We start from the raw sequence: 12,961 nt of genomic DNA, 5'->3' as shown, positions 1-12,961 counted from the left end.
TTCACAGGGCTCTGCAGCCCCCGGGCTTTGTCCCCGAATGGCTGGTTGGCATTCGTCTGATCAACACTGGCCGGCTGGTTGCATTTATCTCCGGTGTTCCGATGTCCATCCGCACCAATGAAGTGTACGACGCCCTCCTCCCCCCTCCCCCCCTCCCCTCCCGTGCGATGGGCTCTCCCCTTTCCCCTTTCTAACCGAGCCCCGGCCGTGATCCCAGCACCCACCGCATGCCGGCCATCAACTTCCTGTGCATCCACAAGAAGCTCCGCTCCAAGCGCCTGGCCCCGGTCCTCATCAAGGAGATTACTCGCCGTGTCCATCAGACTGGCATCTTCCAGGCCATCTACACGGCCGGCGTGCGCATCCCTCGGCCGGTTTCCAGTGTGTCCTACTACCACCGGCCGCTGAACTACCAGAAGCTGATGGACGTGGGCTTCGTCCACCCGGGCACTCAGCTTTTGTCCAGCATCCTGCGCCAGTATCGCCTGCCGAAGACCGTGGCCCTGCCGCACTTCCGGCCCATGCGCCCGGAGGATGTTCCCCAAGTGACTGCCCTCTGGGCCGATGCCTCGGCCACTCGGTACAACCTGACGGCCGAGTTCACCGAGGAGGAGGTGGCGCACTCGTTGATCCCCCGCGACAAGCTGGTCTACACGTACGTGGTGGAGGCTCCCCCGGCCACGGCGGGCGGTGCCCCTGGGCCCATCACCGACATGGTGTCCTTCTACAGCCTGCCGTCTCTGTGCCTGGGGCACCCGGTCCACCGGACCCTCAACGCCGCCTACCTGTACTACTACGTGTCCACAGCCACCCCGGTGGCGGACCTTGTGCGGGGGGCCCTCATCGAGGCGTCCAATGCCGGCTTTGATGTGTTCAACTGCCTGGACATCATGACCAACTCGGAGTTCTTCTCCCAGCTCGACTTCGGTGTTGGCGATGGCACCCTCAATTTCTACCTCTACAACTGGGCCATGCCGACTGTGCCCGGGGGCAAGGTGAGCGTCGTGCTGCCCTAGACGCGCCGCACAGACATCTCCCTCTCCCCGCTGCTCCCCTCCCCTTCCCTCGCCGCCCATCCCCTCCTTCTCCCCTCATCACTCCCTCTTGTGCAAGTTTCCCTTTCCTGGTGCCCCCGTCCTCTGGTCTGATTCCAAGTGCCCTCTGATCCGGAGGAGGGTGTCCAAAGCCAAAATACATACACACCTGAATTCGCCATCCTTCTCGAGAGGGTCTTCAGTCGGGATCATACCCCCCGGCCGGCTTTCTTCGTCCCCTATTTTCACACCAACCTTCGTTCCCCCCCCCCCCCCCCCCCCCCTGAGACTTGTTGTTTCCTCCCGGAGCAGGCAGCTTCGTCAGGGGGAAGTGCCCACCTTTGGTCTCCTCGCCCCCGGGCCCCCGTGGCGACCCGCACAGGTCCAAGACTAAAGCCGGTCTCAAGGTGTGAGCGAAAATCTCCGGCCATTGGTAAAAATGACCCAGGTCATATGATCAAAGACATTCAACGGTCTTCCCCTTTTAAATCCGGCCGCCGGGTGCCTCTGGCCTGGCATAGTCTGACATCCCTCGCCACACCCGTCCCTCACCCCCCTCGCCCCCCCCCCCCCCGTTCACCCCCCCCTCGCCCTCTCCTCCACTCTTGCCCGCCAGACTTGTTTCTTGACATGGGGTCGTCTCAAGCCGACGCCGAGATCTCGTCTCTCGACGCCGCGAACCTCTCGGATCTGAGTCCGTCCCAGATCCCAGGGGCTGCCGGTGGTGCCGATACCGAGGATCTGCTGTTCAGCAGCCTGCCGATGGTGCAGGTGGTTGGGCTATCGGAAGCCGAGCGTGCTCCCTCGGCCTCCCCGCCGCCGTCGGATACCGAAGATGTACACGGACAGGGGGCGCCCGGCCGTGAGGAGCACACCGCCACTGAATTGGCCGGTGCTGTGGTGCCTTTGCCGGAGGAGCTGCGTGGCAGCATCATTGCTCCCTCCCTGCCGACATCCCGTGTCCGGCGAACAATTATGCTCGACCCAGCCATGCGCATGATCCCACAGGCCTCCGTGCGAGCGGTTGCCTGTGCCACGGTTTGTTCTCACTCTCTGCCGCCTTCCGCCATGGATCTCGGTTTCCTGTTGGTTTTCTGACCTCCCGGCCCATCCTCTCAGGAGAACTTCATTGCCCTTCTTGGTGAGCAAGCCTTCTCCCTGTTGGGGAGTCGAAAGACCATCCGTGACACCGATATTGGTACATCCACAGCTGCCCCCCCCCCCCCCCCCCCCGCCCCTGCCCGCCCCCCCTTTGCCCTGTTTTAGCCTCCTGGCTTGTCCCCCCCCCCCCCTCCCAGCGGCGGTCATTCACCGCGACGTGCGGTATCATTTCATGCGAGGTTCTCCCCACCCAGAGCGCCCCGGCGCCAGTCCCCTCCCCTGCCATCTCGCTTTCCACCATAGCACCCCCTTCTAGATGCTAATATGCTCACCGCCACCACCCAGATGTTTTCCCCAAGCCCAGCCAGATGCCCTCCGGGAGCGGCCTCGTCCCGCCCCAGGCCAAGCGCCGCAATGTCGGCACCAATTCCGGCTCCATGGACCGAGATCCCGGTGCCGCTCCACCAGCTGGGCCCGTTCAACAGACCCTACGGTTTACTCGGACCCCCGAGGCCGGGGGAGGTCTTGGCAAGTCCTCCTCGGAGGCAAGCATGCAGCTCGACCCTGCTGGACAGGGTCCAGGCACCGATGAGCCGCCCCTGGAGGAGGTCTCCCTGGCGTCTCCGCCGCGAGCTGCCACAGCGGAAGGTGGGCCGCAGGTCGATGCCACGCAGGAGCTCTCCCAGCCTTCGGAGATCCCCCCGACTGCGACCGCTCCCCACTCCTCGGCGGATCTCTTTTCACGCTTTGCATTCAAAGAATGAGCTGTCGCATGCCATCAAGAATACACTGCTCTGTGCAATTCCGCCTCTCCGATCTTTGTACCGCCATGTGCCCTTCGGGGGTGCGACGCCTGCCCCCTTGAGAAGGAAGAGGGTAGCATTGCCGCTCCCAGTTGGTGCCGTTTCTAGAAACCGAAACACGGTCGCTGTCGGTCAAACGAACCGAAGCTCCCTTTCCCGGCAGATTACCCGGCGAGAGAGCCACACACCCACCCACCCACACACACACACACACACACACACACACACACACACACACACACACAGGGGGCTGGGCGATCTCCGGGTGGGGCGTGCCGTCCCCTCTGTCACAGGTGTCCCGTCCAATGTTCCATCTCAAGGTGGCCCCACTCGCGGTGCCTCCCTGCGCACCTCCTTCCTGGCCTGCTGCTCGTCTCGAAAGGCGGACCGATGGATGGTCCGCGATTAAGTGTGGTTCTTTCCCCGGGCCGCAAACTTCTTCGGCAGGCAGGCTTGTCAAGATCGGCCAGGAGTCGGAAGCCATGCTCTTCCACTCGCCATCTACCGCCTCTCTTCTTTCCCCTCTGTCCTTCTCCCCCCCACCTACTGGAGCACACAGGGAATCTCCCTCCCTCTCCCTCTCCTCCCTCCCCCCTCTCCCTATCTCTCCCGGGCATTCTACAAACTACCCCCGTTTTATTCGCCCCCGTTCATTTCTCAATCTTTTCCCCCGCCGATTGGAGCTGAGCTTAATCTCCCGGGAATACCCCCCAGTCCCCCTGGCTAGCATGAGGGGATCGCTGAACGTCATCGCAGCTGCCACCCTTGGTATGTCTTCCACCTTGCTTCTGTCTGCCTCGTTCCCCCTCCCGTTCTCACTCTTCCCCCTCCTCTCTCTCCCCCTCCCCTCTCCCATCCGGTCCTTGCCTATCATCAGTGGCAGCCCTGTTGCCGGGACTCCTTGTGAGCGCCCTTCCCTTGGGCGCCAGCTCGAGCAAGGCCAGCTCCTCCTCCGGCTCTGAGTCCTCCTCTATCACCCCACTCACCTTGAACACGGGTAATGACTGCCATGCCACGCGTTACGCCTGGCTCCAAGGGGAGCTTGCGCGCTTGGATTGTGAGCGCGATGATGACAGCAAGACCCTCTGCAACCATCCCGAGTGTTTCCAGCTCTACTTCCAACGTGAAGCATGCCGGCTTGCAGCCTACGACTTCGGACAGTTCCGCTTGGACTTTGGCCCTGGCAGCTCGCCTGATGGTGGGCTAGGGCGCATGATGCACAACAGCTGTGTCGGTTTGCTGGCCGATCTGCAGGCCATCTGTCAGCTCCGGTATCCGGATTCCTTCGGCGCAGTGACCGACACCATGTGCTGGCTCTGTCCGAATGGCCATGCGGACATGCCTGATGAACAGCCCTTCGGTTCCCCCGGGGCCACATGCAGCAGTGTCTTCCTGGAGCGCGTTTCCGTCGACTGTCAGTGGGAGATCCGCCGAGACGCGTCGGCCAGTGGCGGCGACCCGTCATCCCTTTCGGCATCAGGCCCGACCTCTGGCTCGAGTCTGGCCACCATGGACACCAGCAGCATGGACACCAGCATCGAGAAGCCAGTTTGCATGGGAACCTGTCCGGATCAATATGAGATGGCTCGTCGCTGTGAGCGTAGCCTCGGCCGCTTGACTCTGGCGGACTTCCTCGACCAGATGGACATCCTCGATAGGCACTGTAACCCGCCGGAGCCCCTTCCCGGACAGCCGTCCGACAGTGGTGGGTCCTCCCCCTCCTCCTCCTCCTCCTCCTCCTCCTCCTCGGCGGCTACCTCATCAAGTGCCTCTTCTGGCTCGGCCCCCAGTGAGTCCGGGGCCCCTGTGTCGGACGATTCGTCGGCCTCTGCCATGGTCGTGAGGTGTCCCTCGAATGAGCCATTTTTCCTTCCGCCCCCGGTTGCCGACAATCCGGCCCCTATGAAGCCGGTTGGCGATTGCCCCGAGCCGCCCGGGTCGTCAGCTGCCTCCTCATCCAGCAGTGACGCGGCCAGTCGTTATGCGGCTTCTGCCGCGATTCCCTCCCTGGCAATTGGTGCTGCCTCGACCCTGGCCCTGCTGGGATCGATCTTCGATCTGGGTGTTCTTTGAACGCCGGTGCCTTCCCTTGCCCGCCTCCCCCCCCCCCTCCCTGTGCCACTCCTCCCACGAGAGTAGTCCCTTGTTCTTGGGTTGCCCTGGTGCAAGCCACATCAGATCTCCCTCTAGGGCGAGAAAAATGCCCGTGCAGGGGGCTGCGCTCTCCGCCCTTTGTCGGGGAGATGGATCGCGGAGCATCTCATATCACTCTTCCTTCTTCCCCTCCCTCCTATCCTGCTCCCTTTTCGCAACCGGTTCGGGCATTTGTTTGAACACAATACACCATTTTGCTCCTCACCAAGACCAAGCTGTTGCTCCTGAATGCATGCATGCGGAAGCCCGCCGACAAAAAAAAACCTCTCTCACTCTCAAAGGCACGCACACATGCACACTCCCGCGCACAACATCGCCCTCGCCAAGTGACCCCCCACCGGCGGGTGAAGGGACCGAGGTGAGGCTGGGGCAGGGCGCGGGGGAGCAGCGCCCAGGCGTGATCGGCCAACTCGGGGGCAGGGGCGCCGATTGCGCATCGCATCCGGCCGCGAAGATAAGCCGCGGGCTGCCATATACTACTTTGGATGATTCTTTTCCGTGGCCGGGCCCAGGTGCCGCCGAAAGCCCGCGAAATTCCCACGCACATGCGTGACCTGCGGGTGATGCAATCTTACGCGCCGAAAACACCCCTTGGATGGGGTCGGCAGGCGCACGCCCAGAGGGGAGGCATATGGGGCTGGAGTCCCCCCCAGCAAGGACGACAGCGCAAGCTCGGGTAAGGACCCTTCGCCGGGCAGGGGCGGTAAGTGTGGAGTGGTGCGCGTGTGTGAATGTCCGTGTGTGAATGCCCATGCCCATGGGCGTGTGTGTGTGTGTGTGTGTGTGTGTGTGTGTGTGTGTGTGTGTGTGGGGCGGGGGGCAGCATCCGAGTGATGGCTTGCCTTGTGAGTTCGGAAGGTCGACTGACACAGTTAGAAGAAGCCCGGGCCTGGAACAGAGCCCGCCGAGTGGACTTAGTTATGTCCCCTCCTCCACACACCTCACTCGTCACTCGATCAAGTCCCCCCCCCCCTTCTCCCCTTTCTCCGATCTTTTACCACCTACTTTCGCCTTTGCCTGGGTCCTTTCCATCTCCCCTCTCTCCTTTCCCCCGCATGTCAACTATGCACTTCGGGGGCGCCATGCAGCCTCTTTCGGCTTGCGTGTCGCAGATCCTCGACAGCCTGCGCGCCTTGCCTGACGACTCGATGAACCTGAATGTCGAGCTGGCCACCGAGGCGTGTGGGCAGAATCGTCCAGGCACGCGCCTATCCCTGCCCCTTCCGATGGAGCCCATCACCGCGGAGTTCATTCGGTCCGCAGAATTCGCCAAGGCCTTCCGCGAGCTGGCCAGCGGACTGAAGGAGGTGGCGGCTTCCCTTCACATGACCGCTGATGCTCTGGTTGACCGACTTATCCGGTCTCAGCACCGCGGCGAGCCGCTCTCGGGTCCGTTCCCATGGTCTCCGACACCCATGGATGCACTTGCACTCTCTTGTGTATCTCCCTCCCTCCCCGCCCTCAAGGCAGCAAACAAACTAATCCTCCCTTCCAATGCTCCCCCCCCCCCCCTCCCGATACAGCCTGTCTGTCCAAGTCCGACCTGCAAGCGCATCCGCGGATTGAGCATAACATTCGCATGGTGATGTCCCTGCTGCGGAATCACCAGTCGGTGGAGCTTTCGGGCATGGTGCAGCAGAGCCGACGGAACTTTGACATCATGTCCATTCCCTTTAAGCAGGTGGCCGACATCCGCCAGGCCGGCCGTCGGTTGATCGAGGGTGTTGGCCGGGTCAACCGCGACCGCCAGATTATCACGGATACCTCGAGCCTCAATCCCAGTTCGTATCGCCCAGCACATTGGTCCCCTCTTTCCCTTCGTTTTCGCTGTGCATTCTAACTCACCCCCTTTCTTTGCCTGTTGCTGTTTCCGTTTCCTCCGCCTCCCTCCCCTGACAGTGAGCTTGCGTTATGTCGACCGGACATGGCTCATGCGCTTCGTGGCATCGATCTTCGGGAATTTGCCAACCGACGAGCAGAGTGACATCGCGCTGTCCCTGATGAAGCTCCTCCAATCGGACTCCCCGGCTCTGATGCTGGAGAGCGAGCTGGTTGCCATTCTCGGCTACTCGCGCCTTGAGGCCGTGGCCAGCTTGCTGGAAAACCAGCGAGGCTTTCTGGCCGCCATCGAGCCCTTCCTCGAACGGGCCATTGAAGTTGAGGAAGAGTACCTTCGCAAGCAGGAGGCCGCGCAGAATGCCTCCGCGCCGAAGAGCAGTGCCATTACCCTGTCCCAGGTGACCATTCGCACGACCGAGGACATCAAGCAATCGCGGGCGCAGAAGAGTGCCGCCCGGCGAAATCGTCGAGCGGCTTCCCGCCGGGGGGGCTCGCTTCCGGAGGAAAGCCTCCACAACTGCTATGTCCGGGCCCTGGGGTATGAGCCGATCGATCCATACTCGGAGGCGGCAGCTGAGCGCCTGCGCCGACAGCAGGCCGCCACCTTCCTGACTCCCAGTCAGCTTGAGGATAAGGCTGAATATCCGAATGTCTTCCGGTCGGCCTCCTCGCAGCCGGTGGATCTTTTTGGCCGGTCCTTTGTTCTCCCGGCCGGGTCGGTGGTCACCCATACCTCGACCACGCATGAGATTTCCATCCCGCCTCCGGCCACCGCCGAGCGTCTGGACCAGGAAACCGACCTGGTGGACATCGACCAGTTTGATCCGTTTGCCCGCCGGGCCTTCCCCGGCTATGAGAGCCTCAACCGCTTGCAGTCCTTTGTCTTCCCTGTGGCGTATCACTCCAACGAAAATATGCTTGTGTCGGCCCCCACCGGTGCCGGTAAAACGGATGTGGCCATGATGACGGTCCTGCGCGAACTGAAGGAGGTACGTCCATGGTTGGATATTTGCCCGGCTGTCTTGGTTTCCGCTCCGCTTGGTGGTTTGTTCCCCCTCCGGAACCCAGTATCTGACCCCTCGTTATCCGTCCCCCCCCCCCCCCCCGCCCCGATTGCCCCCCTCCTCTCCTCATCCACTCGATGTGTAGCATGTCCACATGAATGTCATCCAGAACCGCAACTTCAAGATTGTCTATGTCACCCCGATGAAGGCCTTGGCTTCGGAAATTGTGCAGAAGTTCTCCCAGCGTCTGGGCTATTTGAACTTCACCGTGCGAGAATTGTCTGGAGATATGCATCTGACGAAGGTTCGTGGCGGTTTTTTCCCCCCCCCCCCCCCCTCCCCCATACACAGTCGCACACGCGCACGCGCACAGCCCCCCCCCCCTTTTCTCCTTCACTCGCTTGTTTCTGTTGTCTCGCATCCATGCCCCCTCGGCTCCAGATCTTTACTCACCTCCGTGCGTCGAACAGTCCGAAATTGAGAGCACCCAGATGATTGTCACCACGCCGGAGAAGTGGGACATTATCACCCGTAAGAGTGGCGGAGATACCAGCCTCACGTCTCTGGTGAAGCTGCTGATCATTGATGAGATCCATCTGCTGAATGACCCCCGAGGCTCGGTCATTGAGACTCTCGTCGCCCGAACCCTGCGCCAGGTGGAGTCCTCTCAGACGATGATTCGCATTATCGGTCTGTCGGCCACCCTGCCGAACTTTGTGGATGTCGCGCGCTTCCTGCGTGCCGATCTCAAGGTCCGGCTTCCCCGGAGTCTCACCACTTCGCTCGCCTCGATTTCTTCCACGGTCCTAACTCTGCCTCCTCCCCCCTGCTTCTCTCCCTCTCTTCCTCGCCACACACACTCAAACACACACACACACACACACACGCGGTCCTCAGACCGGCCTCTTCTTCTTCGACAGCTCCTTCCGGCCGGTTCCTCTGTACCAGAAGTTCATTGGTATCAAGGGCTCCAACCAGCACCAGGTGGCTGGGCGCATGGAGGACGTGTGCTACAGTCTGTTACACGAGCGTCTGAAGGCCGGCAAGCAGGTCATGATTTTCGTGCACTCCCGTAAGCAGACGGTAATCGTGGCTCAAAACATGCTGAAGCGTCTGCGCGAGGCGAATGAGCTGTACGTCGACACACGCACGCACGCACGCACGCACGCACGCACGCACGCACTCGAAGGGCATCTTTTGTCCGCCTCCTTCTGACACCGATTTCCCGCCCACTTCCCACACGGATAGATCTCTTGTGCAGCCTGAAAACAATCCCGACCTCGACAAGGCCAAGTCGTCCCTCGCTCGGTCCTCCAATGCCGACCTGCAGAATCTGGCCCCCTTCGGGATTGGGTTCCACAATGCCGGCATGGCCCGCCCGGATCGGAACCTGGTGGAGTCGCTCTTCGCCAAGAGTGCCCTGCGGATGTTGGTCTGTACCGCCACTCTGGCCTGGGGTGTGAACCTTCCAGCCTCTTGTGTCATTATCTTCGGCACGCAGCTGTACGACGCGGATCAGGGCGGCCATGTGGACCTGAGCATCCTGGATGTGCAGCAGATTTTCGGTCGTGCTGGCCGACCCCAGTACAAGGACTCCGGCGAAGGCATCATCCTGACCTCGGCCGACAAGGTGGACCACTATGTGTCTCGCATGTTGACCGACACGCCGATCGAGTCGCGTCTTGGTGACCAGCTGCCGGATAATCTGAATGCCGAGATCGTCCTTGGCACTGTGACGAACATCCCGGAGGCCATCACCTGGTTGCGGTACACGTATCTGTATGAGCGTGCCTGCCGCAACCCCATGGCCTATGGCATCTCGTATGACGAGTTCACACGCGACCCGCATCTGTACAACTGGAGGTCCGTTTCTGCCTCTCTCTCTCTCTCTCTCTCGCTCTCTTTCTCCCCGTGCCTGAGTCTTCAGGACTCGCCTCAGCTCGCTCATCATACATCTCTCCTGTTGACTGCCGCCCGTCACTCCGCCTCTGCTAACACGCGCGTGCACAAAAACATGCTCACACACACACACATGATCCCATACGCACAGCCAGAAGCGCCTCCATGATGCGGCCGAGCAGCTTGACAAGAGTCGCATGATTCGCTATGACCGGCCGACTGGGCAGTTGAGCGCTACCGCTCTCGGCCGGACTGCCTCGCATTTCTACATCCCCTACCAGACGGTGGAGATCATCAACGACGAGTTCAAGGCCAATCTCAAGGAGCCAGAGCTCCTGGCACTGGTGTGCAAATCCACCGACTTCAAGAGCATCCAGCTCCGCGAGGAGGAACAGGAGGAGCTCAGCAAGATCTACGATATGTTCTGCTTTATGGAGGTCAAGGTACGGCTTTGCCTTGGTATTTTCTTTATCCATACCCCCTTTCTCTTTCTCCCTCCCTCTCTCTCTCTCTCCCCCTTCACTAACCCTGATGCTTCTCGTTCCCCTCCACTCCCATAGAACGACCGCACTTCCCCCGAAGCCAAGGTCAACATCCTTATTCAGGCGTACATTCGCCGGTACATGCCAGCTTCCTCGTCGCTCTCCTCGGACCAGCTATATGTGGCACAGAATGCTGCGCGCATTTTCGGCTCCCTGTTGGAGATTGCCATCCACAAGGGCTGGCTCAATGTGGCCTTCCACCTTCTGCAAATTTCCCTCTCGATCGAGCGCCGCATCGGGTACGTGACCTGCGATTTCCTCTTTGGACTTTCTTCCCCCCCCCCCCCCCTCCTCTCGACTGTCCCCCCTATCCGCCACCGTCCATTCTGACTTCCTCTTTTCCCCCGGATCCCAGGATGGACGCCCACCCGATCCGGCAGTTCTCCCACGTCATCCCGGTGGACATCCTCACGCGCTTGGAGGAGTCCGGCGTGTCGGATGACGACCTGTTCGCCATGACCGATGCGGAGATTGGCGAATTGGTCCGGCGCCAGAGCTGCGGCAGCATGGTCAAGGCCGCCCTTCGAAAGATCCCCTTCCTGGATGTGGTGGTGCACTCGCAGCCGCTGTCGCGCAATATCCTTCGCATCGAGTGTGAGATCCAGGCCGACTTCGAGTGGGACCGCCGGTACCACACCGAGGTGGAGCCCTTCTTCTTCTTCATTCAGGACTCGGACTCCATGGAGATGCACCATTCCGAGCGGTGGATCCTCAACTACAAGGCCCGGAACAACACACACACGGTGGTCTTCCTGGTGCCCATCCGCGAGCCGGTCCCCTCGCAATATTCGCTCATCATCGTGTCCAGCCGGTGGTTGAATGTGGTGCAAACCCTGCCCATCAGCTTCAAGCATCTGATCCTGCCGGACCATCGGCCGCCGCATACCGAGCTTCTGAGCTTGGACCCGCTCCCGGTGACGGCCCTCGGCAATGATCGGCTGATGGGTCTGTACCTGGACAAGGGGATTCGCTTCTTCAACACCATCCAAACCCAGATCTTCCACGCCCTCTTCCATGGGACGATGAATGTCCTGCTCGGTGCGCCGACCGGTTCCGGTAAGACCATCGCCGCGGAGCTGGCCATGTGGCAGGCATTCCGCCGGTTCCCCGAATCCAAGGTCGTGTACATTGCCCCGCTCAAGGCCCTTGTCCGCGAGCGGATGGACGACTGGTCGGAGCGTCTGCACGCGGCCCTCGGCATGAAGACCGTGGAGTTGACCGGTGAAACGGCCCCCGACATTCAGACCATCCGCCAGAGCAACATCATTGTCACGACGCCCGAGAAGTGGGATGGTATTTCGCGCGGGTGGAAGCGCGATGCCTCCTTCCTGACCAATGTCTCGCTGGTCATCATGGATGAGGTGCACTTGCTGGGGCAGGATCGTGGGCCGATTTTGGAGGTGATTGTTTCGCGCATGAACCAGATCAGCGAACGTACCGGGCGCCCGGTGCGCTTCCTCGGCCTGTCGACGGCCCTGTCCAATGCCCAGGATGTGGCCGCCTGGATGGGGGTCCCCGCGCGGGGGCTCTTCAATTTCAAGCCGGCCGTGCGGCCGGTTCCGATTGACATCAACTTCCAGGGGTTCCCGGGGAAGCATTACTGCCCGCGAATGGCTCTGATGAACAAGCCGGCCTTCGATGCCATTCGTCAGTATTCCCCGGAGAAGCCGGTTCTCGTGTTTGTGTCCTCGCGTCGGCAGACGCGCCTGACGGCGCAGGACCTGCTGGCCTACCTCTCGAAGGAGGACAATCCCTTCCGCTGGCGGCGCAACATGTCGGATCTGGAGTTCGAGGAAGTGGTGGCCACGGTGAAGGATGATGTCCTGTCCAACACCCTGGCCTTTGGCATTGGTCTGCATCATGCGGGTCTTTGCAATTCCGATCGAAAGCTCTGTGAGCGGCTTTTCAATGAGCGCAAGATCCAGGTCCTCATTGCCACCAGTACATTGGCTTGGGGTGTCAATACTCCGGCCTACCTGGTCATCATCAAGGGGACTGAGTACTTTGACCCGAAGACCCACCGGTATGTGGACATGTCCATCACCGACATCATGCAGATGATGGGACGTGCGGGCCGTCCGCAGTTCGATGACAAGGCCATGGCATTTGTCATGGTGCAGGACGTGAAGAAGGACTTCTACAAGAAGTTCCTGACCGAGCCCTTCCCGGTGGAGTCCTCCCTGCCGTTGATGCTTCCGGATCACTTCAATGCGGAGATTGTCATCGGCACCATCACCGACATCCCCTCGGCGTTGGCCTACCTGTCGGCCACCTACTACTTCCACCGCCTGTGCCAGAACCCCTCCTACTATGGGGTGGCTACCAGCGGGTCGGAGGACATCCAGCGCCACCTCCACCAGCTGACCGAGCAGACTCTGGTCGACCTGAAGGAGTCTTACTGCATCAGTGCGTTTGGCTGGGCCGTCTTCCTCCCCTGCTCTCCATAACCGCTCGTGTGTCCTCTTTCCAGCAAGTGGATGTTCTGAAACTAATGCTTTTGTCCTTTCTCCCTCTCTTCTTTTTCCCCTCTCTTCCTTTCTCCCTCTCTTCCTTTCTCCCTCTCTTCCTTTCTCCCTCTCTTCCTT

The 12,961-nt window shown here is 61.0% G+C and overlaps 4 protein-coding genes across 4 annotated transcripts in view; all 4 read left to right on the top strand.

Moving 5' to 3' along the window:
- The window catches only part of H696_00300 (hypothetical protein), a 2,183-nt gene extending 968 nt beyond the window's left edge, over nucleotides 1-1,215 (top strand). Inside the window, exons 4-5 of the mRNA XM_009494148.1 lie at nucleotides 8-124; nucleotides 218-1,215. Of these exons, the coding sequence (XP_009492423.1) occupies nucleotides 8-124; nucleotides 218-1,016 (916 nt within the window). The 3' untranslated portion in view covers nucleotides 1,017-1,215. The remainder of the gene's footprint in view (nucleotides 1-7; nucleotides 125-217) is intronic.
- Nucleotides 1,216-1,601: 386 nt separating this feature from the next.
- On the top strand, nucleotides 1,602-2,944 carry H696_00299 (hypothetical protein). The gene is made up of 4 exons (XM_009494147.1): nucleotides 1,602-2,072; nucleotides 2,154-2,232; nucleotides 2,333-2,374; nucleotides 2,481-2,944. The coding sequence occupies exons 1-4, from the start codon at nucleotides 1,665-1,667 to the stop codon at nucleotides 2,897-2,899; spliced, it is 948 nt and encodes a 315-aa protein (XP_009492422.1). The 5' UTR covers nucleotides 1,602-1,664; the 3' UTR covers nucleotides 2,900-2,944.
- Nucleotides 2,945-3,666: 722 nt separating this feature from the next.
- Nucleotides 3,667-5,011, top strand: H696_00298 (hypothetical protein; the record flags this gene model as incomplete). The annotated part of the gene is made up of 2 exons (XM_009494146.1): nucleotides 3,667-3,706; nucleotides 3,816-5,011. 2 exons carry the CDS (start codon nucleotides 3,667-3,669, stop codon nucleotides 5,009-5,011), a joined length of 1,236 nt encoding a protein of 411 aa, XP_009492421.1.
- A 965-nt stretch (nucleotides 5,012-5,976) lies between these two features.
- Nucleotides 5,977-12,961, top strand: part of H696_00297 (hypothetical protein) — an 8,843-nt gene continuing 1,858 nt past the window's right edge. The window contains exons 1-10 of the mRNA XM_009494145.1: nucleotides 5,977-6,481; nucleotides 6,616-6,873; nucleotides 6,992-7,920; nucleotides 8,081-8,239; nucleotides 8,406-8,687; nucleotides 8,833-9,068; nucleotides 9,184-9,798; nucleotides 9,986-10,277; nucleotides 10,395-10,615; nucleotides 10,732-12,782. Coding sequence (XP_009492420.1) covers nucleotides 6,013-6,481; nucleotides 6,616-6,873; nucleotides 6,992-7,920; nucleotides 8,081-8,239; nucleotides 8,406-8,687; nucleotides 8,833-9,068; nucleotides 9,184-9,798; nucleotides 9,986-10,277; nucleotides 10,395-10,615; nucleotides 10,732-12,782 — 5,512 coding nt within the window. The 5' untranslated portion in view covers nucleotides 5,977-6,012. The remainder of the gene's footprint in view (nucleotides 6,482-6,615; nucleotides 6,874-6,991; nucleotides 7,921-8,080; nucleotides 8,240-8,405; nucleotides 8,688-8,832; nucleotides 9,069-9,183; nucleotides 9,799-9,985; nucleotides 10,278-10,394; nucleotides 10,616-10,731; nucleotides 12,783-12,961) is intronic.

This window comes from Fonticula alba, assembly GCF_000388065.1.
Source record: "Fonticula alba strain ATCC 38817 unplaced genomic scaffold supercont2.1, whole genome shotgun sequence".
Taxonomy (NCBI): domain Eukaryota; order Rotosphaerida; family Fonticulaceae; genus Fonticula; species Fonticula alba.
Note: the sequence above shows the minus strand (reverse complement) of the source record. Positions and strands in the feature narration are given on the sequence as shown.